The sequence below is a fragment of the Pelodiscus sinensis genome, chromosome 22 (genome assembly GCF_052426305.1).
Source record: "Pelodiscus sinensis isolate ZL-2025 chromosome 22, ASM5242630v1, whole genome shotgun sequence".
Lineage (NCBI taxonomy): Eukaryota > Metazoa > Chordata > Testudines > Trionychidae > Pelodiscus > Pelodiscus sinensis.
In genome coordinates this window covers 19703490-19728856 of record NC_143073.1, presented here as the reverse complement: position 1 = coordinate 19728856, position 25367 = coordinate 19703490, and the positions used below count along the sequence as shown (strand labels likewise).

The 25367-nt window shown below is 53.6% G+C and overlaps 1 protein-coding gene across 3 annotated transcripts in view; it reads right to left on the bottom strand.

The window, feature by feature from the left end:
• Positions 1-329: 329 nt before the first annotated feature.
• LOC102448090 (membrane-spanning 4-domains subfamily A member 4A-like) overlaps positions 330-25367 on the bottom strand; it is a 29942-nt gene continuing 4904 nt past the window's right edge. The window contains exons 2-7 of one of the 3 annotated variants that reach the window (XM_006123497.5): positions 10335-10522; positions 8842-8958; positions 8146-8202; positions 7308-7460; positions 1118-1237; positions 330-723 (exon numbers count right to left, since the gene is read on the bottom strand). In XM_006123497.5, the coding sequence (XP_006123559.1) occupies positions 628-723; positions 1118-1237; positions 7308-7460; positions 8146-8202; positions 8842-8958; positions 10335-10460 (669 nt within the window). In that variant the 5' untranslated portion in view covers positions 10461-10522 and the 3' untranslated portion in view covers positions 330-627. Of the gene's footprint in view, positions 724-1117; positions 1238-7307; positions 7461-8145; positions 8203-8841; positions 8959-10334; positions 10523-25367 lie in introns of those variants that run through there. The other 2 variants (XM_006123498.5, XM_075907501.2) reach the window with 2 other exon arrangements.

The window sequence follows — 25367 nt, the reverse complement described above, 5'->3', positions numbered from 1 at the left end:
TGCACCGAGCCTGTCCGTTCTCAGCTCGCCCCCTCTCTCCCAGTCCTGGGGCCTGGGCCATGCACCACAACTGCTCATTCTCAACTCACCGCCTTCCTCACATTGCTGGGGCCTGGGCCATGCACCAAGCCCATCCGTTGTCAGCTCACTACCTCCCTCCCAGGGCTGGAGCCAAGCACTGAGCCTGCCCTTTCTCAGCTTGCTGCCTCTCTCTGAGTGCTAAGTTCACCTGTTTGCAAGTGCCTACCCCAGGCCCAGCATTTTTGTATGTCTACAGTACCAGGCCCATCCTGAGGCTGCCCTGTTAAATAAGAGACACAGAAACTGGGTCTGACCCTATGAAACACATTTATTGGGCTGCGGGGTGAAGGTGCAGCAGGGAGGAATCAGATCTTGTTGGCAGGGCAAAGAGACAGACAGACAAGCTGTAATTTGCAGGACGTAGCCTCATGCCGTCCCTTTAAAGCTGAAGCTGTCGCACCATTAGTATAAATGGCACCATCAGGAGCAAGCCCCAGTTATCGCTACCCAAATGCTGGCCCAGCTGTACTGCCCAATGGGGGCCACCGAAGGACTGGCAGCAGCTCCCCGTCGCTGGGATTGGCAGCAGCTGGCATGGGGTACAGCTCAGGGGGTCTGGGTGTCCTGGTAAGGGGGTGGGCTTTTGGGAGCGATGTCAGCAAGAGCAGATGGGGGCCCCATGTTCTGATAAATCACCACAGACTGGAGGGAGAGACAGAAGCAGAGCATGAGGGGCAGCCCTGGAAGCAGCTTCTCCCCTGGTCCACTATTCCCTAGTCCCCTGCTCCTCCCTTCTTCCCTCCACATCTCTCTGCAGCCCTGCAGGAGGGCACAGACACAAACTATTCTCCCTGGGGAAGTACGGGACAGTGAAGGGGGGCCCATACATGTTGACTGTAAAAAAAATAAAATAAAAAAAAATGGCCTGGAGAAATGTTTTACATGCCCATGGAAGCCAGGAGTCCTGGCCCTTGGCTTTCATCACTAGATCCCACTTCCTTCTCTGAGCCAGGCACAGAACCCAGGACTCCTGACCCAGGACCCCAGCTCTGACCCTTAGACGCCCTCCCCTCGCACACAGGCTGTCAGCTGTCACCGTGTCACTGTAGCTGTCCCGGCAGAGGGTTTTGCACCCGAAGGTGGCGCTCGAGATGGAGACACAGAACTCCAGGATGGTGAAGATCAAGAGAATCATGGCCACCCCGAACACGGTATCCTGGCCAGGGGAGATCCACCAGGAATGACTGATAATGTACAGCACCCCAGCTGGGCGCCCACCCTGCTCCCCTCAGCACCCTACCCCCCATCAAGCTCCCACCCCGCTCCATTTAGCACCCTGTCTGGCTCTCACCCTGCTCCCCTCAGCATCCTCCCCCTGCCAAGCCCCCATCCTACTCCCCTCAGCACCTTGCCCCCTGCCATCTCCCACCCTGCTCCCCTCAGCACTCAGCCCCTTGACAGCCCCACCCTGCTCAGCCCCTAACCCGCGCCACTCAGCACCTGGCTGGGCCCCCACCCTGCTCCCCTCAGCACACTGCCAGGCCCTCACTATTACCCTCATCACCATGCCCCCTTCTAGGCCCCCACCCTGCTCCCCTCAGCACCACACCCCTGAGAAACCCCTATCCCGCTCCCCTCGGTACTATGACCCCTGCCAGACCCCCACCCCGCTCTGCTTAACACCCCTGCCCACTGCCAGATCCCCACTCTGCTCCCCTAACCACCCTTGCCCCTACCAGGCTCCCCTCAATCCCATACCCCTGCCAGGGCCCCACCCCGCTCCCCTCATCACCTTGCTCCCTGCCAGGTCCCCAACCCCTCCCCTCAGCACCCTGTCCGGCCCCTACCCTGCTTCCCTCAGCACTATGCCCCCTGCCAGGCCTCCACTCTGCTCCCCTCAGCACCATACCCCCTGAGAGGCCCTTATCCCGCTTCCCTAAGCACCCTACCTCCTGACAGGCCCCCACACCTCTCCACTCAGCACCATGCTCCTGCCGTGCCCCCACCCTGATCCCCTCAGCACCCTGCCGGGTCCCTACCCCGCCCCTCAGCACTATGCCCCCTGCCAATTCTTCACTCTGCTCCCATCAGCACCATACCTGCCCGTAGGCACCATACAGGTCCCTACCCCGGTCACCCTGCCCCCTGATGAACCCTCACTCTGCTCCGCTCAGCACCTTGACCCCTGCCTGCCTGCCCTCTGCTCCCGCCAGTACCATGCCCCCCGTCAAGCCCCCACCCTGCTCCCCTCAGCAACAGACCCCCCCGACAGGCCCCCACTCTGCTCCCCTCAGCACCCTGCCCGGCCCACACCCTGCTCCCCTCCGTACCCTGCCAGGCCCCTACCCCTCTCTCCTCAGCACCATGCCCCCTACCAAGCCTCCACTCTGCTCCCCTCATCACCATGCCCCCAGCCCAGCTACCATCCCACTCCCCTCAACAGCATGCCCCCTGCCAGGCCCCCACCCCGCTCCCCTGAGCACCCTGGCCCCTACTAGGCCCCCACCACACTTCCTTCATTACCTTGCCCCCTGCCAGGCCCCCACCCCGCTCCCCTGAGCATCCTGCCCCCTGCCAGGCCCCCACTCTGCTACCCTCAGCAGCATACAACCTGACAGGCCCCCACTCCACTCTGCTTAGCACCATGCCCCTGCTGGGCCCCACCTTGTCCCCCTCAGCACACTGCCCCATACCAGGCCCCTACTCTGCTCCCCTCATCACCCTGCCTGGCCTCCACCCCACTCTCCTCAGCATCCTGCCCCATGCCAGGCCCCTATCCTGCTCCCCTCATCACCCTGCCTGGCCTCTACCCGGCTCCCCTCAGCACTATGCCCCCTGCTAAGACTCCACTCTGCTCTGCTCCCCTCATCACCATGCCTCCACCCCACTCAGCAACCTGCCCCCTGCCCAGCTACCACCCCACTCCCCTCAACACCATGCCACTGCCAGGAGCCCCCCCCCCCGCTCCCCTGCCAGCCCCCCCCCCTGGCCCCTACTGGCCCCTACCACACTTCCCTCATCACCATGCCCCCTGCCAGGGCTCCACCCCACTCCCCTGAGCATCCTGCCCCCTGCCAGGCCCCACTCCCCTAATCACCATGCCCCCTGCCAGGCATACACCCCGTTCCCCTCTGTACCCTGCCAGGCCCCGACCCTGTTCCCCTCAGCACCCTGCCTGGCCCCCACCCCTCTCCCCTGAATATCCTGCCCCCTGCTGGGCCTCCGCCACGCTCCCCTCAGCACCCTGCAGACACCTACCCCACTCCCCTCAGCACCCTGCCAGGCCCCCATCACACTCCCCTCAACACTATGCCCCCTGCCAGGCCCCCTCTCTGCTCCCTCAGCAGTATACCACCTGCCAGGCCCCCACTCCACTCCGCTTAGCACCATGCCCCTGCTGGGCCCCACCTTGTCCCCCTCAGCACACTGCCCCATACCAAGCCCCCACCCTGCTCCCCTCAGCACTCTGCCCCCTGCCAGGCCCCTACTCTGCTCCCCTCGGCATACTGCCCGGACCCTACCCCACTCCTCTCAACACCATACCCTCTGCCAGGCCCCCGCTCTGCTCTCCTCAGCACCATAAACCCTGACAGGCCTCTTTCCCACTCCCTTCAGCACTCTGCCCCCTGCCCAGCCCCCACCCTGCTCCCCTCAACACCATACCCCCTGCCCGGCTTCTACCCTGCTCCCCTCAGAAGCCTGTCCAGCCCCCACTCTGCTCCCCTCAGCACCCTGCCCCCTGACAGGCCCCTACCCCGGTCCCCTAAGCACCCGTCCCCCGATAGGCTCCCCCTACACTACACTCCGCACCTCGTCCCTGCCGGGCTCCTACCCGGTTCACATCAGCACCCTGCCGGGTCCCTACCCTGCTCCCCTCAGCATACTGCCTGGACCCTACCCCACTCCCCTCAACACCATACTCTCTGCCAGGCCCCCGCTCTACTCTCCTCAGCACCATAAACCCTGACAGGCCTCTTTCCCATTCCCCTAAGCACTCTGCCCCCTACCAACCGCCCCCCCCCACTCCCTTCAGCACTCTGCCCCCTGCTAGGCCCCTACCCTGCTCCCCTCAGCACCCTGCCCCCTGCCCAGCCCCCACCCTGGTCCCCTCAGCACCATACCCCGACAGGCGTTTACCCCAGTCCCCTAAGCACCCTGCCCCTTGACTCCACTCCGCTCAGCACTATGCTCCCTGCTGGGCCCCCACCCTGTTCCACATAGCCTTCTACTGCCTAGGGATGTTACATTTCAATTAATCAGCCAATTGAGTAGTCCCTGAACTTAATCAGCTAATCTCAATTCATCGCTAGGAGGGGTGCTCTCTAGTCTCACTGCACCTCTGCCTTTTAAATGCAGTACAAGCTGCCTGAAGGGCTCTCACTACGTTTAAAAGGCAGAGGCGCAGCAAACTGGGCCCAGTGTGAGCAGGAACTGCTTCAGGCCCCACTTGTGCTGTTTCCCTCACTGCACCTCTGCCTCCCCTGCCCCCTCCCCTCTTTGCAGCCTCTGATACAGAAGCAATTAGTTGAGTAGTGACTTGACCCTACTCTTGGGGGGGGGGGGGGGGGGCGAGGGGCCCAGATAATCTTCATCCAAAAATATTAAAGGAACTGGCACATGAAATTGCAAGTGCATTAGCAAAAATTTTTAATGAATCTCTAAACTCAGAGACTCCATTTGACTGGAGAATTGTTAATATAGTTCCTATTTTTAAGAAAGGGAAAAAAAAGTGACCTGGGTAACTACAGGCCTGTTAGTTTGACATCTGGGCTGTGTGTAGACTGGCCAGTTTTTCCGGAAAATCAGCTGCTTTTCCGGAAAAAACTTGCCAGCTGTCTACACTGGCCGCTTGAATTTCAGCAAAAGCACTGACTTCTTACTGTAAGAAATCAGTGCTTTTTGCGGAAATACTATGCTGCTCCCATTTGGGCAAAAGTTCCTTTTGCGCAAAAGGGCCAGTGTAGACAGCTGAGATGTGTTTTCCGCAAAAAAGCCCCGATCGCGAAATGGCGACTGGGGCTTTTTTGCAGAAAAGCCCGTCTAGATGAAAAGCGTCCGTGGCCAATCTAGACGCGCTTTTCCAAAAATGCTTTTAACGGAAAACTTTTCCGTTAAAAGCATTTCCAGAAAATCATGCCAGTCTAGATGTAGTCCTGTAGTATGCAAGGTCTTGGAAAAAGTTTTGAAGGAGAAAGTAGTTAGGGACATTGAAGTTAATGGCAATTGGGACAAATTACAACATGGTTTTACAAAAGGTAGATCATGCCAAACCAACCTGATCTCCTTCTTTGAAAAAGTAACAGATTTTTTAGATAAAGGAAATGCAGTGGATCTAATCTACCTCAATTTCAGTAAGGCATTTGATATAGTACCACATGGGGAATTATTGGTTAAAGTGGAAAAGATGGGGATCAATATGAAAACTGAGAGGTGGATAAGCAACTGGTTAAAGGGGAGACTACAGCAGGTCATACTGAAAGGTGAACTGTCAGGTTGGAGGGAGGTTACTAGCAGAGTTCCTCAGGGATCAGTTTTGGGACCAATCTTATTTAATCTTTTTATTACTGACCTCAGCACCAAAAGTGGGAGTGTGCTAATAAAGTTTACGGATGACACAAAGTTGAGAGGTATTGCCAATTCAGTAAGGGATCAGGATATCATATAGGAAGGTCTAGATGATCTTGTAAATTGGAGTAGTATCGATAGGATGAAATTTAATAGTGAGAAGTGTAAGGTTATGCATTTAGGGATTAACAACAAGAATTTTAGTTATAAGCTGGGGACATCAGTTGGAAGTGACGGTAGAGGAGAAAGACCTCGGAGTCCTGGTTGATCACAGAATGACCAATGAGCCGCCATTGTGACATGGCCGTGAAAAAAGGCTAATACGGTCTTTAGATGCATTAGGCGAGGTATTTCCAGTACAGATAAGGAGGTATTAGTGCCGTTATACAAGGCATTGGTGAGACCTCATTTGGAATACTGTGTGCAGTTCTGGTCTCCCATGTTTAAGAAGGATGAATTCAAACCGGAACAGGTACAAAGAAGGGCCACTAGGATGATTCAAGGAATGAAAAGAGACTCAGGGGCTGTGTCTACACTGCACCCCTTTTCCGGAAAAGGGATGCAGATTAGACACTTTGGAATTGCAAATCCGTGGGAGATTTAAATATCCCCTGCGGCATTTGCATTTACATGGCTGCTGCTTTTTTCCGGCTCGGGGGTTTGCCGGAGAAAAGCGCCAGTCTAGACGTGATTTTCCGGAAAATAAACCCTTTTCCGGAGGATCCCTTATTCCTACTTGAAATTAGGAAATTTTCCTCCATGGTAGATTGGCAGAGGCCCTGGAGCAGTGGCCCCCAACATGGTGCCCGCGGGCGCCATGACACCTACCGGGCCATTTTTGGGCACCCACCGAGTGATCGGGGCCGGCCCCGCCCCCGGGCACACAGCACATGGGCATCCCCACCCCTAGGCATGCGGCACAGGAGCAGCGCTGGCCCCAGGCGCGCGGCGCATAGGCACTGCCAGTTCCTGGGCACACAGGCACAGGAGTGGCGCCAGCCCTGGGCATACAGCACATGGGCTGTTCCGACCCAGGCACGTGTGCGGCCCCGCCCCCGGGCACCCGGAACATGAGTGGCTCCACCCCCTGGCGCTCAGGAGCCCCAAAAGGTTAGGGACCACTGCCCTGGAGGTTTTTCACCTTCCTCTGTAGCATGGGGCACAGATCATTTGCAGGAGGTTTCTCTGTATCTTGGGGTCTTCAAACCATCATTTGAAGACTTCAGTATCTGAGCTATAGGTGAGAGGATTATTCCAGGAGTGGGTGGGTGAGATTCTGTGGCCTGCACTGTGCAGGGCCTCAGACTAGATGATCATGGTGGTCCCTTCTGACCTTAAAGTCTATGAGAGTGCCTGATATGCCTATCGGGTAGTCAACTAGTCACTTACATCCCTGCACCTGCCTGCAGCACAGCAGCCTCTACTGAACCTCCTGGGCACCTACCCTGCTCCCATAGCATCATGCCCCCTATGGAGCCTTCTGCTTCTTCAAGCAGAGCATCCCCTGCTGGTTCTCCTGCTCCCTGCAATGCAGTGCCCCCCAGTGACCTCCCACCTGCTCCCTGAAGCACCACCCCTCTACTGAGCTCCTGCTCCTAATGCCCTTCAGGGAATCAGGCCCAACTGCTAAATCCGGGCCCTGATGAGCAGGGTCCCAGGCAGCACCAATGTCCCAGCTTCATGGGGCAGAGCTGGACAAGCCCAGCAGCTCCCGTACTCACCAGTGGCACTTGGCAGGCTGGGGCACGGGACGTGTAATGCTCAGTCCAGGAGCAGGATCGGTATGCGTGGAACACGAGCGACAAGGAAGAGAGGATGATGCCCACTCCGGCCATGATGGCACTGAGGATATTCATAGCCAGCATACCCTTCATCTGGGAGTGTGGTGCCAGAGACAGTGGGCTAGGTTCAGTCTGTACACCTCAGCCACCTTCCTGCCCCAGAGTCCCCCAGGATCCTCCCCACTTCTCTGGCCTGTGTCTACCTCCACAGTGATTGGTGGAGACTGGAGATCTAGCAAGACAAGGTGAGTGGGTTGCCACCGCTCTTCTGTTCGTCTTCACAATTTGCAGCCCAAAAAGGGTGGTTTTCAGTGGCAACGTTCTGGACTTTGGGGGGGAATTCTCAGTAGATAGTTTTCATTTTCCTCCATTTTTTAGCAGCTATCAACTAAATTTTTGTTGTTCTGGGGGCAAATTTTAGCAGCCAATTGGCCATTTTCAGCCATTTAGGGTGGGCTGCTGTTTTCATCTGAAAAATCTGGGGGAAAGGGAGACATTTTTGGTGGCTGTTTTTGGCTGTCATTTTCCCATTTTGAGTAATTTCCACCTGGAAATTCTTCCTTTCATGACCTTTTTTGGATAAATTGCTTCAATTTTCAGCAGTGGGGGGCAGTTTTTGTATGAGAATTTTCAATGTTGAGAGAAAAGTAAAAAATTTCCATTGGACTTTCCAGTGAACTCACTCAAAGTTTTCATGTTTCGTGTTTTAATTTTCCTGGGAGGGAGGGCAATATACTTCAACTGTCTCAAAAACCAGGGGACAAAAACTGTTCCTTACCAGTGAAATTTTGGGGTTCTTGGAAGCCTCTACACAGAGGGACCCCGAAATGATGTACTGGGGAGAAAGCAGAGATGGGTGAAAGCTGCTGCCCACTCTTCCCCCAACAAGTGAAACTGTTCGGGTGTTCTGAGTTGGTGCCTCACTTTCACCTCCATGCATTAGAGATCATGGCAATTCCCTTCCTCACAGGAGGATGAGGATCAATATATTGAGGGAGTGCGGGGATGTCACACATTTTACAAGCTCTTTAAACACCCCAGGGACTTTTTCCATGCCAAGAGCCTTATGTGCCCCCGCCCACCAGGCCAGGAGTGTTCTGACCTCCTTTTTCTTTCCTTTCCCTCCATGCCAGAGGTGGGCACCATGTGCCTCACAGGGACTCAGTTGAAGATGGGGGAAGGGCCCAGGTGCTGCAGGCTGGTGGCCCTGCACAGACACACAGTGCACAGCACACAGCCACCAGAGGACTCACAGACAGGACACGCGAGCACACCCAGCAGGCCAGCAACAGGTCTGGGGTCAAACCCAAGCCCCATGGCACAGCCACTTCACCACCCCTGGCAATGCCCCTTGGCCATGCTACAGGGCACAGTGCTAGCCAGCTAAGCTGCCCTACAGTGAGGGTTTGGAGCCCGAGAACTTCCTCCTTGGTTTTGCACACACATGCCCCAAGCCTCTGCCACCAAGACTTACCAGCATCCCAGTCCACAGGGGGGTCCCCACTTGTATCGCAAATAGGTAGTGGTTATCCGCCAGGATCAGGATGGTACCGAAAGCTACTTGTACAATGCCTGTCAGTATTTGTGTGATCTACCGAGAGACAGTGGGGCAGAACATGTTACTGGTCAGGAGCCGCATCCTGGGGAACTTACTACATGGCAACTCAGACCCTACTACACGGAGTCCCTGTTTGCTAAATAGCTAATCCTTCATGAGAGGATAAATCCTCTAGATGGAGGCTTAGAAGACTTGTGTTCTATTCCCAATTCTGCTTCTTACCTGCTAAGTGACCATGGGCAAATCCCTTACCTTCCTGTGACTCAGTTTCCCCAGGACACCTCATTTGTAAAGTACTTTGAGATCCACTGATGATAAGCACTACCTAGGAGCCAGGGATGATAATCAATAGTAAGGACACTGAGACCTACTACACATCAACTCAAGTCAAGATTTCCAGAGATATTTTTAGGCTCTTGCAATGCAGGTAGGTGCATCTTGAGCTTGACAAAAGTGCTGAAGCAAGGCCTAATTCCTGTTCACTTTCCATGAGCTGCAGGGTTTAGTAAGTCCCACAGGTGCCTCTCTACAACTTTGACCACCTAAACACCTTTGTAAAGCTGAGCCTCAGTTCCAATTATGTGGCTAATTAGTTATTACATAATTAAACATTCTTTACGAGATGGCTGCTCAGTCCTTATAACATTGTTACTTCATCCTTACTACAAGGTTAATCACTACCGACCAGATAGTCTTTATTACATGGTCATTTATTCCCTACTAGGTGGTCACTAAGCCCTTCTTCCTTTGTTACTCAGTTCCTACTACTGCTTTATTCACGCTTTATTGCATGGATGCTCAGTCCTTGTTACATGCTTATTCATGCCATTACTAAATTAGTACCCACTTCTTAGTGCATGGCTGCTCTATTCTTACCACCCGATTAGTCATTCCCCACCGGATGGCTAGTTGTTCCTGGTTAAACAGTTCTTCTTACAAGTTGCTTAGACCATCTACACAGTGGGTAAAAGCAAAGGAGGCAGGACGCCCGGATTCTAACTCCAGCTCTAAAGACAGAGGGTGCTCCGAGGGGCTGGCCCTGTGCATTTTGACCCCACTTCTCCCCCAAACCTCTGCCTCACTCTGTGCCTCAGCTTCCCACCATAGTACAAACCCGCTAGATCAAACTAAAAGGGCACCCACATCGGGACAGGTCCTCCTGCTCCTCGCGAGGAGTGAGGGAATACGCTGGGAGCAACTGCACAATCACCCTAACCACACTTCTACAGCCATAGCCCTGAACCACACAAGATAGCCTGTGACCACAGACGGGGCTCAAGCCCTTAAAAACTCTAACATTTTCCACCTAAGCGGCCAATTCCTATTAATGGCCCAACCAGCAGAGGGAACCAGAGAAGGCCATTACAGCCTCCTCACGGCATGCCAGCCCCTGGCAGTGCTGGACTCACCCCCAGAGCCAGCGGCTCCCCCTGGAAGAACTTCCGCAGGGGCCGGGGTGGGGCAGAGGAGGCTGACGAAGGATGTTGGGGTATGATCTGCGTCAGCACGACAACTCCAGCGGACCCTGCCTCCATGGGGGCAGCAGGCGGCTAGTCCCAGCGTGTGTGGACAGCACAGGCAAGGGCCGTCCCAGCAACTAAAGGAGCAACAGGAAAAGAGAAAAGGGACAGAAAGAAGCGACTCAGAGTGAGAATAACTGGGAGCCACGACTTCTGGCTCTCGGGGAGGGCAGTGGTTAGAGTGATTGGGGGGGGGGGGGGGAGATCTGGGAGCCAGGACTCCTGTGCTCTCTGCTGTGCTCGGGGAGGGCAGTGGGGTTAGTGGTTAGAGCGATGGGGGGGGGGGGGGATCTGGGAGCCAGGACTCCTGTGCTCTCTGCCGGGCTTGGGGAGGGCAGGGGGGTTAGTGGTTAGAGTGGGGGGGGTCTGGGAGCCAGGACTCCCGTGCTCTCTGCTGGGCTCGGGGAGGGCAGGGGGGTTAGTGGTTAGAGTGGGGGGGGTCTGGGAGCCAGGACCCCGTGCTCTCTGCTGGGCTCGGGGAGGGCAGGGGGGTTAGTGGTTAGAGTGGGGGGGGTCTGGGAGCCAGGACTCCCGTGCTCTCTGCTGGGCTCGGGGAGGGCAGGGGGGTTAGTGGTTAGAGTGGGGGGGTCTGGGAGCCAGGACTCCCGTGCTCTCTGCTGGGCTCAGGGAGGGCAGGGGGGTTAGTGGTTAGAGTGGGGGGGTCTGGGAGCCAGGACTCCCGTGCTCTCTGCTGGGCTCAGGGAGGGCAGGGGGGTTAGTGGTTAGAGTGGGGGGGGGGGGGGGGTCTGGGAGCCAGGACTCCCGTGCTCTCTGCTGGGCTCAGGGAGGGCAGGGGGGTTAGTGGTTAGAGTGGGGGGGGGGGTCTGGGAGCCAGGACTCCCGTGCTCTCTGCTGGGCTTGGGGAGGGCAGGGGGGTTAGTGGTTAGAGTGGGGGGGGGGGGGGGTCTGGGAGCCAGGACTCCCGTGCTCTCTGCTGGGCTTGGGGAGGGCAGGGGGGTTAGTGGTTAGAGTGGGGGGGGGGGTCTGGGAGCCAGGACTCCCGTGCTCTCTGCTGGGCTCAGGGAGGGCAGGGGGGTTAGTGGTTAGAGTGGGGGGGTCTGGGAGCCAGGACTCCCGTGCTCTCTGCTGGGCTCGGGGAGGGCAGGGGGGTTAGTGGTTAGAGTGGGGGGGGGTCTGGGAGCCAGGACTCCCGTGCTCTCTGCTGGGCTCGGGGAGGGCAGGGGGGTTAGTGGTTAGAGTGGGGGGGGGTCTGGGAGCCAGGACTCCCGTGCTCTCTGCTGGGCTTGGGGAGGGCAGGGGGGTTAGTGGTTAGAGTGGGGGGGGGGGTCTGGGAGCCAGGACTCCCGTGCTCTCTGCTGGGCTCGGGGAGGGCAGGGGGGTTAGTGGTTAGAGTGGGGGGGGGGGTCTGGGAGCCAGGACTCCCGTGCTCTCTGCTGGGCTCAGGGAGGGCAGGGGGGTTAGTGGTTAGAGTGGGGGGGGGGGTCTGGGAGCCAGGACTCCCGTGCTCTCTGCTGGGCTCGGGGAGGGCAGGGGGGTTAGTGGTTAGAGTGGGGGGGTCTGGGAGCCAGGACTCCCGTGCTCTCTGCCAGACTGGGGGAGGCGATCTGGAGTAGGGGGCACGGGACCTATTTTTCAGAAGAGCCATTTCCCCTCCGATCTCGCCTCCCCGACTATCAGGGCTTCCCGCGGCCTGTGGAGGGGGACAGGGCAGCCCCCACCCTCCCCGGGGACCAGCCCGGCAGGAGCGGGGCGGTTCAGTTTGGGCGAGGCCCGCAAGACCCGCCCGCTCGCGCGGGGCCAGCTGCCGGGGCCCGTGTTTGCTGGTTGGGGGCGCCAGGCTCCCCCCGCTCATCTCACCGGGGCTGGACCGAGCGGCAGCGGCTGCGTTTCCTCCCGGCTGCTGCCTTGCCCCTGCCCTGCCCTGCCTTTCCCTTAAAGGGGCCGCGCCTAATGCGCCCTCCCCCGCGTCCCTCCGCACACGGGCCGCTGTGGCTGTTTCCTTCCACCGGGGCGGGCGCTCTGTTATGATGCCCGGACCGTGCTGTGCGTTTCCTAAACTGCTTTCCCCTGAGCAGGGAGCTGTCACGTCGGAACGGCCACCGCCTTGAGCTTTGCCATTCCTTGTCTACAGGGCGGCAGCTCCCGGTATCTCCCACAAGGGCTGCCCGGCCTACGCATGTTAGACACTGGGCAGATGTGCTTTTAGTTACAGCTCTGAAATAACTTGAACTTGGCATGAGCATACATTTCAGACTGTGATACAAATAGCCATGCTGGAGTCAAATATTATGAGGCACATACATGACTGGTTGGTAAACATAAATGCCAATATATTTTTTCAAAATTCCCTTTCTTAATAAAAGAAAAAAAATCACGTATTTTAAAATGATGGATTTAGTAGGGCTTCTCAATTAAACAGCTAATGCCAGAGCTTAATTAAAAACTAATCACACTTGAAAAATCATAATTAATCACATTTTTAATCACACTGTTAAATAATAGAATATCATTTCGAATTTATTAAATATTTGGTGATATTTTTCTACTTTTTCAAATACACTGATTTCACTTACAGCACATATACAAGAGCTGTGTCTAGACTGGCCAGTTTTTCTGGAAAATCAGCCGCTTTTCCAGAAAAACTTGCCAGCTGTCTACACTGGCCACTTGAATTTCCGCAAAAGCACTGACTTCCTTCTGTAAGAAATCAGTGCTTTTTGTGGAAATACTATGCTGCTCCCGTTCGGACAAAAGTCCCTTTTGCACAAAACTTTTGCACGAAAGGGCCAGTGTAGACAGCTGAGAGTTGTTTTCCGCAAAAAAGCCCTGATTGCAAAAATGGCGATGGGGGCTTTTTTGCTGAAAAGCGCGTCTAGATTGGCCACGGATGCTTTTCCGCAAAAAGTGCTTTTGCGGAAAAGCATCCTTGCCAATCTAGACGGTCTTTTCCGAAAATGATTTTAACGGAAAACTTTTCCGTTAAAAGCATTTCAAGAAAAGCATGGCAGTCTAGACGTAGCCAAGGTGTACAGTGCTCACTTCATATTCATTTTGATTACAAATATTTACACTGTAAAAAGATAAAGCAATAGTATTTTTCAATTTACCTCATACAAGAACTGTAGTGCAATCTCTTTATCCTAAAAGTACAATTTAAAATGTAGATTTTTTTTTTTTTGTTACATAACTGCACTCAAAAATAAAACAATCTAAATCTTTAGAGGCTGCAAATCCACTCAATCCTGCTTCTTGTTCAGCTGATCTTTCCGAGAAACAAGTTTGCTTAATGTTAATGGAGATAAGGCTGCCACTTTTTATTTACTTGAGAACAGTTTTTCCCATGCACTTTTCTAGCCAGCATTACAAGGTATCTACATGCTAAACATTCACATGCTCTTTTGTGCTTCAGTCACCATTCCAGAGGACATGCTTCCATGCTGATGACACTCATTAAATAAATAATCTGTCACTAAGTTAATTAACATAATTGTCTGCCTCCTGCTGTGTTTTACCTGCATTCTGCCAGATATCTCATGTTATAGCATTCTTGGATGGTGACCTAGCACCAGGGCCGGATGGAGGAATGGGTGAGCCGGGCAGCTGCCCAGGGAGCCAATCGATGGGGAGCACCTGATGGCAGCTGTAAGGGGCGTGCGGCGTTCCTTACAGCTGCCATCAGGTGCCGCACACCCAGCTCCCACAGCGCCGGCCTGCCCACATCCCTGCGGCGCCGGCCAGCAATGCCCTTCCCCCCATGGCCGCAGGGCCCTACATGGCCCGGCATGCGCGCCAGCAGTGACAGCTGGGCTGGACTGGGCTGGGCTTGCACTGTGCGCCCTAAGGGCAAGCCCCGGGCTGCACGCCAGCGGCTGTAGCTGGGCCACGCAAGCACCGTGCGCTCTGGGGGCGGGCCTGCACACCTTAGGGGGGCAGGCACACTCAACACGGGCAGGCCCACGCATGCGCCATGCACCTGGGGGCGGTGCCGCGCACCCGTGCCCGGGGCACCAGAATACCTCGGGCCAGCCCTGCTTAGCACATGCTTTTTATTTCAGAACACTTTCCCCGCAGATCTGACAAAACGCAAAGAAGGTTCTGACTGTGAGATTTCTAAAGATAGATGCAGCACTCAGCCCAGGGGTTAAGGATCTGAAATGCCTTCCGCAATCTGAGTGAGGAGAGGTGTGGAATTTGCTTTCAGGAGTGTTAAAAGAGCAACATTCCAAACTGCAAACTACAGAACCCAAACCACCAAAAAAGAAAATCAACTTTCTGCTGGAGGCATCTGACTCTGATGATGAAGGTGAATGTGCATCATCCAAGCTGCTTTGGATTATTATTGAGCAGAACTTGTCATCAGCATGGGTGCATGTCTCCTGGAATAGTGGTTGAACCATGAAGAAACATTTATCCAAAACATCCAAAAATATGTAAATAAATGTTTTCTATTATTGTTTAACAATGCAATTATTCACATGATGAATTGTAATTAATTTTAATTGTATGACAATTCTAGTTTTTATTGAAAAACAATTGACTAAAATAGAGTAGATAATGGCAGTAACATAGGCCTGGTCTATACTACATGGGAAAGTCGAAGTAAGATGTATCTTAAATCCCCGTCAATGGGAGCAGGAAGTCAATGGGAGCAAATGCTTCCATCTGCTTCCCTTACTCCTCACGAGGAGTAGGAGTACCTGCCCCAATGGGGGGGTGCCCTTTGAGTTCAATCTAGTGGGTCTATACTACACCCGCTAAATTGAACCCCGGAAGATGACCGTGGCAGTATTTTCCATGTAGATTTACCTATAGAGTGTCTGTTAAAGAAAGTAATCAGATTTTATTTATTTTAAAGAATAGTAGGAGAGAGCACAGCAAAACTAAGACAATGGATTTCAAGAAGGCCAACTTTAGCAAACTGAAGGAGATGGTACATAAGTTCCAATGGGAAGCAAGACTAAGAGGAAAAACAATTGAAGACAGTTGGTGATTTTGCAAAGAGAAATTATTAAAGATGCAAGAGCAAACTATTCCACAGTGTAGAGAAGGCAGTATGGCAGGAGACCACTCTGGTTTAACCAGGGGATCTTGAATGGCTTAAAAATCAAAAAAGAGAACTAAAAAATGGAAACTAGGTCAAGTTAAAAAAGATTACTATAAACAAATAACACCAGTATATAGGGGCAAAATTAGAAAGGCGAAGGCACAAAACAAGCTAAAACTATCTAGAGAGATAAAACATTCTACAAATATATTAGAAGCAAGAGGAGACCAAGGACAAGATAGGCCCGTTACTCCGTTACTCAATAAAGCAGGAAAATGTGGAAATGCTAAAGTTGCTTAATGACTTCTTTGTTTCAGTTTTCACCAAGGAGATTGGTGGCCACTAGGGCACCTGTGCTTTTTCCTCTTTCCTCTTCTTTTGAAAGAACTTCCTCTTCCCCCTCCACACACACCTTTTTCTGAAAGAGTTCTTTCGGAAAAAGGCTTCTTCCACGTAGAAAGAGGTTTACCAATGTTAGGAAAAAAAACTTGTTCTTTTGATTTTTTTTTCTAAAGAACACGATTACAGTGTGGATGTAAGTGACGTTTTTCAGAAAAATGGCTGTTTTTCCAAAAAAACTCAGTAGTGTAGACATAACTTGGTCTGGAGGCTTGTCTCCCCCAGCCCTACCTTAACCCATCACTCATGTAAATATGAGTCAACAGTATGACATTGCTGAAAAAAAAAGCAAACATCATTCTGGGATGTATTAATAGGGCTGCTGTGAGCAAGACACAAGAAGTAATTCTTCTGCTCTACTCCATGCTGATTAGGCTTCAGCTGGAGTACTGAGTCCAGCTCTGGGTGCCACATTTCAGGAAAATGAAGGGGGGGGCGGGGAGAGAGACCAGGGACTGCCCATGTGGGCCATACCTCCCATGGATCACGCAGCCACCTATGCACGTGCGGGCATGTGCCGTGCCACCCTTCGGCAGATGGCTCCAGCTGGGTGCCACACAGGGGCCATGGCCCGATAGCCACACGCGTGTGTGAAGAGACCTGATACGCTCCTGACTCCAGGGCGGGACCCAGCAGGACGCCCTCCCTTCACATGCCCCCTCTACACAGAGGCAAGGGACATTTCCCCCCCACTCCCACCTCGGCCACACTATACGTGGCACAGGGGCATAGGTGTGGTGTTGGGGCAGGTTCCACTCCCGGGGAGAGCCAGACATCCCGACCATGGCCTCTGTGCAAGCACGTCGGCTCTGATGATGCAGGGCACGGTCGTCCTCACTTTGCAGGGGGCGCTGGGCATCATCCACTGCATCCCCAGGGAGAACTGACCACTCCTCTTCTTTCTCCACAGCTGCACCAGCTGCACGTGCAGGGTGCACCACCCCGCCCGGGACATGCTCCTGCACCCGAGGTCTCCACAGGACCACCACAACATGGCAGGGGTACCAAGAGCAGCACCTGGGGGCCCTGCGAGCCCTGCACCACACCATCCAGGGCTGGGTACAGGAGGACCTACAGCTCTGCTGGGAGCAGCTTGCCCAGGACCGTGCCATGTGCTCACACCTGCAGGCCCTGCTCCAGAGTGTGCCGCCCAATGCCACCCCAGCGCCTGCTGCCCCCCCAGCTATTGTTCCTCTTCCCACTCCTGCCCCCCCCTCACCTCTCCCTCCTCACCCTCCTCCTCAATTTCCACACGCCCCACCTCAGCCTCCACACCCTCCTCCCCATCCCCCCGGGGATGCCGAGGACCCCGCACCCACCATGCTGGGAGACATGTGGCCCAACAAGACCCCCACCCCTGAGCACAGAGCTTCCCCTCCCCCTTCCTCCCCTTGCTTCCCCCTTCCAGCTCCCTCCTCCCAGTTTCCCCCACCCTCTCTCCTCTCCGTCTCCTGCCTCCTTTCCCCAGTCTCCCCAGAGTTTCATTCCCCCTCCTCAGTTTTGTTAAATAAAGACAGTTCGTGTTTATGAAAAAACGTGTCTTTTGTTTGACATCAGGAAGGGGGGCTAGGGAGGGGTAAGTGGAAGGACGTGAGGGAGGAATGGGGCATGAGCCTCCAGTGGGGAGGACCAGGGTGGCTCTGAGGGCTCCTTGGGGTGGACGCTCTCCCGCAAGGCCTCCTGGATCCTGACAGCCCCCCAATAGACCCCCCCCCCAGATGGCAGCCTGCAGCAAGTGCAGCCGAGCTGATGGCAATGACCCCATGAAATGCAGCAGCGTGCCCAGGGGCAGCTCTGGCTCCATGTGGCCAAGTGCCGTGGTGTCCCAAGTGTGGGCACTCCAAGACAGGACTGCTTTGCTGTCCTTCATTGAGGTAGATAAGCAAGTGGGGAACCCTGAGAACTGTCCGTCTGGGGTGGGGGTAGGGTCCCTTTAAGCACAGAGCTCAGTTAGCCTTAGGCAGCAGCTCCACACACTAAGTCCTAACCTGATGCCCTGCCGGCACCGGTTCCGGCCAGCTTTAACTTTGGTTCATGGTCCACTCAGTGTGGACGCGCTATTTCAAAATAGCAAAACGTTATTTCTAAACAGGTTTTGTGTATAGATGCATTATTTTGAATTAGCTTAATTCGAATTTACTGTTTCAAATTAACTCAAATTAACGCTGTAGTGTAGACGTACCCCTGCAGACTATGTAACTGTTCCCCATAGGAATGTCCTGCCTTAACGAGGACTTTCTCACATCAGCGGTGAATGGAAATTTGCTAGGTCTGGTAAACTTCTGAGGCTTTGAAAGGTAGCTGTTTCTTATATTGCAGACTAAGTAACTGTTCCCTGTAGGAATGTCCTACCTCCACTAGGACTTTCTTACTCCAGTAGTGAATGGAAATTTGCTAGGTCTTAGGGTTTGAGAGGACAGCAGTTTCTTATACTGTAGACTAACTAACAGTTCCCTGTAGGAATGTCCTATTTCCACTAGTTGAAGCAAAATGCAGGACAATGTAGCACTTTAAAGACTAACAAGATGGTTTATTAGATGATGAGCTTTCGTGGGCCAGACCCACTTCCTCAGATCAAATAGTGGAAGAAAGTAGTCACAACCATATATACCAAAGGATACAATTAAAAAAATGAACAAATATGAAAAGGACAAATCACATGTGATTTGTCCTTTTCATTTTTTTAATCCCAACACCTAATGCTGCCTGCCCCCCAAGCCCCAACACCCACACTCCACCTGGCCCACAAGTCCCAATGATGCCTGGCTGCCAAACACCCAATGCTGCATGGCAAATACCAGCCAGAGGCAGCCAAAGAGAATCTACTGTGAGCCAGGAGTGTTTTGTAGATCTTTTGATTATATTGATTGAAAACGACCTGTGTAAAGAAATGGACTTTACTGACATAATTGAAGAATGTGCTGCCAAAAGAGCTAGACAGCTATAGTAAACTTAAATACAAATTAAAATGTTTAATTATTAATGCAGAATTGTGTTTAAGAATGAATTACAATATAATTAAAATAAAAATTATCCAACTAAATTAAATTTCTATCAAATTTACCCAATTCACATTTAATATGAAAAATAGCCTTCAATTTGCACATTTGATGCCTTTTTTCTATTTTCTCTCGAAAGGGGAGCCCCACGAAATTGTGCTGCCCTGGGCCCCACAAAACTCTCGTCTGCCCCTGGTGGTAGGGATTTGGGGAGAAGGCCCTGTGCTTGTTCCTATGGGTTTGGAGTGTAGGAGGGGCTCTGGTCTTAGCCCTGGGTGGGACAATGGTCCAGGAGGGTCTTCAGGTTGCAAGATCCGGCACTGAGTTTGGGTGCAGGGGGACTTACATCTGCGGCAAGAGGTTGGGTGTAGGAGGAGGTTCAGGGCTGGGACAGGGTTTCAGGAAGCAGGCTCTGGCTGGGCTTTGTTTAACTGTGATGGCTTCTGGTGCTTCACCAGTGATGTTAAGACAGGCTTACCTTGGCCTGGGCCCTGCACCACTCCTGAAAGTCACTGGCATGATGCCATTTGGTGCCCCTCCTCTACAAGCACTGAGCCCACAGCTTCTACTGGCCACAGTTTCCCATTACTGGTCAATGGGAGCTACAGGAGCGGTGTCTGCAGCAAGGACAGAGTATGGAGACCCCCAGCAGTAACTTTCTCTGGGGCTGCAGGGACATGCCAGCCACTTCCAGGAGCAGCAGTTACCATAGAGTGCCAGAGAGTGTCACTCCTAAGCTCCCCCCAGCCCCTTCTCTCTGTGTGGTGATAGGGTACAGGAATGTGGTGAGGAGGAACACCCTGACATCAGCACCACCACACCTTGTACAGCAAGCAGGAGGCTGCCAGGGGGGCAGCTCCAAGGCAGAGACCAAGAGCAGCAGGACAAAATGGGTTGATCATAGAATCATAGAGCTGGAAGAGACCTCAGGAGGTCTAGCCCCCTGCCCAAGGCACGACAAATCCCAACTAAATCAACCCGGCCAGAGTTTGTCAAGCCGAGACTTAAACACCTCTAGGGATGGAGACTCCACTACTTCCATAGGTAACCCAATCCAGCGCTTCCCCACCCTCCTAGTGAAATAGTTTTTCCTAATGTCTAACCTAGACCTTTCCCACCTGCTCCAGTGTAGAAAAGGGGGCAAGAAACCTTGAAGCCACTCCACCACGTGGCTAGAGCACTAGTGCCAAGTTGCCTTGTTACAGGGGAAAGGAGGGAGTCCAAAGCATCACAGTCTACAGGCAATTGTTTCTCGATCCCTGCCTTAGAGGGACTTCGTAATTCAATTAGCCATGTTCAGTATTTTGGAAAACCATAGTTATAGGACTTTTTCCTAGAATTGGCCTGATACATAAAGACCTGGGTGTAGGTAGGCGAGGGGTCATTAGCAGGAGCAGGGATTTGCCATCAGGAAGTGCTTCCATGCTTTCTGTGTCAACGATTTCATTGCAGTTCTGCTGTAGGACTGTCTATTCTCCATTCGATATATGAATGGAGCGATGAGCATGAGGAGAGGGGATCTGTCAAGGTGGTTCAGGTGTGTCCGGCATCCCACCACGTGATGATCCACGTGGTTCAAGCAGACACTAGTGGGAGGGCAGTGGGATGCTTTTTTATTAGGATTCCAGGCTGAATATTATGGCCTCCAGAATGAAGTACTAGAACACTAAAAATAAAGGATAGCAGGTGCTATATGATAATCACAGAAAGAATTGCTAGGTACAGATAAATACTTCCTTAGAATTCTCAAGTCCCCTTGCTAGAAATTTGAACTTTACTCAACTAAATTATTTGTGTGGCTGTGACTTTTACCAAAGTAGTATTTTAGACAAAAACTAAATTTTTATATTACATTATCTGAAAGAGCTTAGTTAGCAGTGACTTTGTCATAAAAAAAGAGCTGGGGACGGGCAGAGGGAGGAATAGCAATTAGGGCTATGATGCAGGAATTTGCAATTGGGCCAGTAAAGTTAAACTTTTAAATGATCTTGAAAAAGGTGGCAAACAGTGGGATGGCAACTGTTGCAGATAATAGAAAATTAATCAAAATGAAATTGAAAAGCTCAATGGAAAGAGTCACAAAGGGATCTTACAAAAGTAGGTAATTGGGCAATGCAAAGGCAGAGGTAATCCATTGATTAGTATTGCACATGGAAAAGTATAATCCCAAATATGCTCAAGGAAATGATGGGATCTAAAATATCTGTTACCACTCCAGGAAGAGATCTTAGAATCATTGTGGATAGTTCTCTGAAAACATCTGTTCAATGTGCAGTGCAGTATAAAAAAACAAATCTTACAGATTATTGGGACTCATTAGGAAAGGAATAGACAAGACGGAGAATACCATATTGCCTGTATATCATGCTATGCCCACATGTTGAAGAATTAATGCAGATATGTTCAAACCATCTAAAATTATATGTTTGGAATTAAGTGTCCCTTAAGTTGTAGATAAATCTACGTATTAAGTATATTATTTCATATGACTTGGCATTGTGCCTCTCCATATAACCTTGTAACTTTGTATTAGACCATATAACCTTGTAACTTTGTATTAGAACCCTATATAGAAAACTTGTAGAAAACTGAGTATATAGTTAAAGTGGTAAAAATGTCTTTTGCTAGGAGTAGAATAAGATCTTCCTCCCACTCTCTTCCCCCCACTCCAGTGTTTCCCAATTTTATTTGGCCGAGGAACCCTTTTCAGCTTTTCAAGGAACCCCTAGGTTTGTCAAGCAAAAAAAAAAGGGGGGGGGGGAGAGGGACCCACCAATTCATGAAAATCCCCACCAATGCATGAAAATCACATTCCTTCCCCAAGACCCCCCACCTCCCTTCCTTGAGGCCTCATCCACTCTGTTCCCCATCTCTCCATCACTTGCTATTCCCAGCCTTTATATACTCTCACTAGGTTGAAACAGGAGGTGTGGTGTGGGAATGAGGGATTTGGGTGTGGGAAGGGGTGAGGAGTGCAAGCTCTGGGAGGGAATTTGGATGCAGGAGAAGGGGATGCTGGCTTGGGGAGGGGGCTCCAGGCTCGGGAGTGTTGGGTTCAGGTGGAAGGTTGGGGTGTTGAGCAAGCCATGGGCTTGTGGATGTGAGGGTGCAGGAGTTTGGGCTGGATACGTGAGGGACTCAGGGCAAGGAGGCTGTGAGTATGATGAGCTCAGGACACAGATTTGCCATATGTGGACGGTGCAGGAGTGTGGTGGCAGAAGACTGAGGATGTGGGGATGCAGGAGTTTGGGGATGTAAGAGGCTCAGGACAGGGGGGTCCAGTGTATGATAGGCTCAGGTTTGGGGTCAGGTGGTGCAGGAGTGTTATGATGCTGCAGTGAGATGGGGGTTTGGCCCCAATTGGGGGCTTGTTGGCCTGGCTTCATTTTTAAATAAAATATGTCAAACTCAAAAGGTTTTAGCATTGTCTTTATTTATGAGAAGGGTGAGGAACCTGTTTTGAGTGAAGGGTCACTGACACACAGAAAAGTCAGTTGGAGCCACACAAGTGAGATGCAAAAAAAACCAAACAAAAAAACAACCAACCCTCCCAAAAACCCCACTGTGACGTAGTGGGGGTACTTGCTGGGCTGTGGTGACCTCTTCTGTCTGGAGCAAGACCCAGCAGGGAAAACCTTATTATGCAAAGGTGACTCCATACTCCCATGGGGAGAAACAAAGGGAGGTGGAATGCTGCCCTGGCTGGGGCAAAATGCAGGACAATGTAGCACTTTAAAGACTAACAAGATGGTTTATTAGATGATGAGCTTTCGTGGGCCAGACCCACTTCCTGGGGGCAGGGCTTGGAGAGGTGGAGTTAGTTCCTGGCTAGAAAGCAGGGGAGAAGGAACTGGGGAGGGGGCTGGGATTCCCCTATCTCAAGGGGGGCACTGAGGCCTCTTAGCCCCCAGTTCCTGTAACTAGATTACATCTGTGCTGTGCTGTATCGTGGAGAAGCAATAAACCACCTGTATTCTACTGGCTGGTGAAGTCTGTTTGTGCCATTTCGGGGTGCAGGAGACGGGGGACCCCCAACGCGCCGTCACACTGGTGTCAGGAGCAGGATGCACTGCACCCCATGGATGGAGCTTCCAGCGGTAAGCGACAAGGCGCCGTAGAAGCAAGAGCCCTGGAGCAAGCGTGCTGGAGACAGAGCGAAGCGGTTCCTGGGAATCGTGGGGTGCTGCAGCACTAGACTGGTGAGTCTGCACCAAGGGGACCAGCGGGCAGATGGCCTGCACCCAACTCTTGAAGGCAGAGCTGGTGGGGCTGTGCAGAGAGAGGGGCTTGCCTGTGCGGAAAGCAGCCAAGGCCCAGCTGATTGCCCAGCTGGAAGAGAATGACCAGCCACAGGGCCAGGATCTTGTCCCCAGGGGAAGCAGCCAGACCCCCCCCCCCCCGAGAGTGTGTCAGGCTCAGAGAGGGGGAGGAGCGCTGGAACCCACCGGAGAGATGAGACAGCGTCTCCCGGGAGGCCTGCAAGCTGTAGCCCATCTAGGGCAGAGGCCAGCCCAGCAGAGCTGCGGCGGCTGGAGATCCAGCTGCGGATAAAGGAATTGGAAGCAGAGGACCGAGAGAGGGACCGCCAGGACCGAGAGAAGGAGCGCCAAGATCGAGAAAGGGACCGCCAGGACCGAGAGAGGCAGCGACAGCATGAGCTGGCCATGGCAGAGCGGAGAACCGGCGGGGCATCGGCTGCTCCAAGTGCGGATGGGCCCCAGGGTCCCGGGACTGCCAGACGCTTGGAGAGGCTCATGGTGGCCCAATTGAAGGACATGGGCGACATAGACGGGTTCTTCAGCTCCTTTGAGAGGGCCTGTGGACTGCAACGGGTTCCCCCAGCTGACTGGCTGCAGGAGCTCAACCCCGCACTGAACCAGGAGGCGGCCGGAGTGCTCAGTCAGCTGGAGGACCTACAGCCAGGGGATTACAACCGAGTCAAGGAGGCCCTGCTGCACAAGTTCGGGCTGACCCCCGAGATGTACAGGAAGAAGTTCCGGGGGGTACAGAAAGGGCCACGGGAGACCTATGTGGATCTGGCCTCCCGCCTGTCGCAATATGGCCGCAAGTGGGTGTCTGGAGTCGGAGCCCAGACCGCAGAGGAGCTGCTCAAGCTGGTCCTGATGGAGCAGTTCTATGAAGCATGCCCACCCAAACTGAGGCTGTGGCTCAAGGACCGGAGACCAGAGAACCCCCAGGAGGCTGGGAGACTGGCAGATGAGTTCACGGAGAGCCGGTCCGGGTGTGAACGGGAGTCCCGGAGAGAAAGGGAATCGCGCAGAGACCAATTCTTGGCTGAGCGACGGAGAGAGGCACTTCCGAGGCGAGCCCCAGGGACCAGGACCAGTCATCGATACCCCAGAAAACCAGCCAGGGCCCGGGCAGAGCCGACCCAAACGGGCCCACAGAACCTAACTTGCCATCGCTGTGGGCAACAAGGCCACAAGAGGGCTCAATGCACCAGGCGCAAGAACAGGTCCCATGACCTGGGACTTTCCAGGGTTAACTGGCTGGGGCGGGAGGAAGGGCAGGCTGCCCCAGAGGCAGGGGCTGGCCAGCAAACCTCCACTCGGGGGGGGAAAAGGATGCTCAGTGTACCTCCTCTGGGAGGTCTGACCCTCGGGAGGCAGATTTCTCCGTGTACCGGGTGGGGGCAGGGCGGCCCCTACGGAGGGACTGCCTCATACCCCTGGAGGTGGATGGTAGGAAGGTGACGGGTTTCTGGGACACGGGGGCGGAGATGGCGCTGGCCCGACCCGACGTAGTGGCCCCAGACCGTATGCTACCCGACACTCAGCTGACACTGAGGGGCATAGACAGCACCCCATTTAAGGTACCCGTAGCCAGGGTGAATCTGAAATGGGAGGCCAAGGAGGGCCCCAAGGGTATGTCTACACTACCCTCCTAGTTCGAACTAGGAGGGTAATGTAGGCATACCGCACGAGGTGTACCGGTAGTTCGGAATAGGAATCCTAGTCCGAACTACCTAATTCGAGCCCCGTGTAGCCGCGCTGCACGGGGTTCGAACCAGCGGGGATTTAAAAATGGTGGCTCCCCGCTTATGCAAATGAAGCCCGGGAAATTCAAATCCCGGGCTTCATTTGCAAGTTCGGTATGCCTACATTACCCCGCTAGTTCGAACTAGTGGGGTAGTGCAGACATACCCTAAGGAAGTGGGGGTGCACCCGCACTTGCCCACCGACGTGCTGATGGGGAGTGGCCTGGAGGAGTGGCCAGATGGACCCCACCGGACGCTGGTCACCACCCGTAGCCAGAGCAAGCGAGGGGCTGGTAAACCCGGACTTTGAGAAGCCCTTTATCGTGTTTACCGACGCCTCGGACACTGGGCTGCGGGCGGTGCTGATGCAGGCGGACGAGAAAGGGGAACGTCACCCCATCGTGTACCTGAGCAGGAAGCTGCTGCCCCGGGAGCGGAGCTACGCGACCGTAGAGAGGGAATGCCTGGCCATGGTGTGGGCCCTGCAAAAGCTGCAGCCGTACCTGTTTGGCCGGCGTTTC